General features: G+C 47.0%; 1 protein-coding gene across 1 annotated transcript; it reads left to right on the top strand.

Annotated features, from left to right (window-relative positions):
- The first annotated feature begins 6 nt into the window (after positions 1–6).
- RAP2B (RAP2B, member of RAS oncogene family) lies at positions 7–2068 on the top strand. The gene has a single exon (XM_008054832.1). It carries the CDS (start codon positions 10–12, stop codon positions 559–561), a length of 552 nt encoding a protein of 183 aa, XP_008053023.1. The 5' UTR covers positions 7–9; the 3' UTR covers positions 562–2068.
- Positions 2069–2857: the final 789 nt, after the last annotated feature.

Consider the following 2857-nt stretch of genomic DNA (forward strand, 5'->3'; position numbering starts at 1 on the left):
GACGGAGCCATGAGAGAGTACAAAGTGGTGGTGCTGGGCTCGGGCGGCGTGGGCAAGTCCGCGCTCACCGTGCAGTTCGTGACCGGCTCGTTCATCGAGAAGTACGACCCCACCATCGAGGACTTCTACCGCAAGGAGATCGAGGTGGACTCGTCGCCGTCGGTGCTGGAGATCCTGGACACGGCGGGCACGGAGCAGTTCGCGTCCATGCGGGACCTGTACATCAAGAACGGCCAGGGCTTCATCCTCGTCTACAGCCTGGTCAACCAGCAGAGCTTCCAGGACATCAAGCCCATGCGGGACCAGATCATCCGCGTGAAGCGGTACGAGCGCGTGCCCATGATCCTGGTGGGCAACAAGGTGGACCTGGAGGGCGAGCGCGAGGTCTCGTACGGCGAGGGCAAGGCCCTGGCCGAGGAGTGGAGCTGCCCCTTCATGGAGACGTCGGCCAAAAACAAAGCCTCGGTGGACGAGCTGTTCGCCGAGATCGTGCGGCAGATGAACTACGCGGCGCAGCCCAACGGCGACGAGGGCTGCTGCTCGGCCTGCGTGATCCTCTGAGGCGCCCCCGGCCGCCGCGCGCCGGCCGCGCTCTGCGCACAAAAGCCAAACGCACCGACTCTCGGTGGGATTGCTCCTCTGCTCGGAGGTTGGAGACGACTTTGCATGGGCCGGGGGTTGTCCCGGGAGCCCGGCCGGCCCCCGCCTCCACCCTGTGCCCGATCAGGGGGGTGTCCCGTCCTGACCATCCGAGACCCTGGTGGAAATGTGGCTCTTTGCAGCTTGTACGTTTCTCATCGATTTCGGTTGACGCGTATTTCCCCGTTTCAGTAGCAGCATCGCATCGGCAGTTTGACACCTGACAAGCAAAAGTTTCCGCTTTGGGAAAGAATCAAATTAAATAATGGGGGAGGGGTGGAGGAAAAGGAGGGGGAGAAGGTGGAGAGGGGGGATTTTTGTGTGGGTGTGTCTGTCTGTCTGTGTGTGTGTGTGTGTGTGTGTGTGTGTGTGTGTGTCAGTGTGTCAACAACCGTTTTCTAGTTCCAAGTTTTAAATACATGGAAGGAAGTCCGGGGGAACCATATGAAGGAGCAGGAGGAGAGGAAGAAACTTTAGTTTTTTCCTTGTTTTCCAGGAGTAGCTGGAAATTAAGATCGGGTTCCTTTTCTGCCAGCTTGGAAGGGCAACCCCATGACTGTTTGCGATTCTGAGGATGTCTATGCAAAGTTGGATTCTAGTTACAGTGTATCCAATCTGAAGTATTGCACATCTGAACTGGGACTGTTAACACTGATGCCAATACAGTGTGGGCTGCCAGCAAGTGTCTGCTGATATTTGTGGAAAAAAAATCTATTTTGTTTACCTACTGTATCCAAGGGGAATCTGGGGGGAGAACGGTAGTATTTTTTTTTATCAGCTGTGAAAAAAATGTTACAAATCTGCACATTTTTGTGTGTACTATTGTGTGTGTGTGTGTGTTTTAAGTTGAGCTTTTTTTGTTTTTGTTTCGGTTGGCAGGAACCGATTTTAATGACTAGCTTTTTAAAATACAGTACAAAGACTTTGTAAATGTGATTCAGGGCCCCCAGCACCCCTGTGTCTGCAGAGTGCCTTCAAAACTCAGCTGTTCCAGCCGGTGCCAACCTGTGAACTCTCCCACCAGATCTCAGAATCTGCTATTCCCCAAACCACTTCCCAGCTTCCTTTCAGTAATCTTCCTGAAGGAGCCAGGACAATAGGGCCTGTTGTTTAGAGAATCTCGTGATTATTTTCAGCCTTTAAAATGTAATTTCCATCTCTTGCAATGAATTTGTTGCCTTTTTTTTTTTTTTTTTTTTGCTTCATTTTGTTCAAATGTTCAGGTATTTAGCTCCCCTTTTGTGTTATTTTAAAATTTCTTTGGTTATCTGTTATAGGGTGTTCCTCCAGCAGCAAAGAGCAAAATTTTTCTGTTGTGATGTACCAAGAGAATTCTAACTCATTGTAATTTTTAATTCCATGCGTTTAATCATTGTCTTTTCATTTTAAGACTTTTAATACAAATGTCATTTTTAAAGAAACAAATCCAGAACTATTGTTTGTGTTTCTGTGTTTCATATTCAGTGACTTAATACCGTGTCATGGCTGAGGTGGATGGGGCAGGTGCATGATGCCCTCAAGAGTTGTTTTGTCAAAGTTTGAAGACAAGTTGGGTGAAATTACTTCCAACTTCTTGAGTACGGAGAAGATCCTGAAGGTCTAGAAAGCCCTGGGTATGGTCATATCCTCTGTTTAGAAGATGGGCAGGTCTATTGGGTCTGTGCTGCTGACATGGAGCAGTTTACCTCACTGTAGCAAGGGAAGGGCAGAAACCACCTGTGAATTTTGCCTTAGATCTGGATGTCATTTTAAAAATTTCTCTTCCTTTTTTTTTTCCTGTTTACATCACCTATCAAGTAAAAAACTTCTTTGGGGAAAACGGTTTCCAATTCTGAAGTCATACCCAGGAGTGTTATCTGCTACGGGTTGGAGATAATATCTCAGCCCTTTTGAGGTTTTGATCTGGAAATAGATTTAAAGAAAAGAAAACAGGCTAGGACAATATCCTTGCTCTCCTTATGTGGTAGAATGGGGACCATATTTGACCTCGTAAGTTTTTCCCTTCTAACAGTAGGAGGCAGTATGAACTTTTCATTTCTTGTTTTTCCTAAAGCCATCTTTAGTGATATTACTGCTACAAAATAAAGGAAAGTGTATGTCCATATATATATCAAGAGTACTTGATATCCCTTAATCTATGAAGTGTGACTGAAGTTTGAAGGGTCTTTTGACAAAGGGATTTATTCCCTTGACAAAACCAAAAGAAATTGCAGGCTAC

This window comes from Carlito syrichta, unplaced genomic scaffold (genome assembly GCF_000164805.1).
Source record: "Carlito syrichta isolate Samal-C Ts95f unplaced genomic scaffold, Tarsius_syrichta-2.0.1 Scaffold301541, whole genome shotgun sequence".
Classification (NCBI taxonomy): Eukaryota; Metazoa; Chordata; class Mammalia; order Primates; family Tarsiidae; genus Carlito; species Carlito syrichta.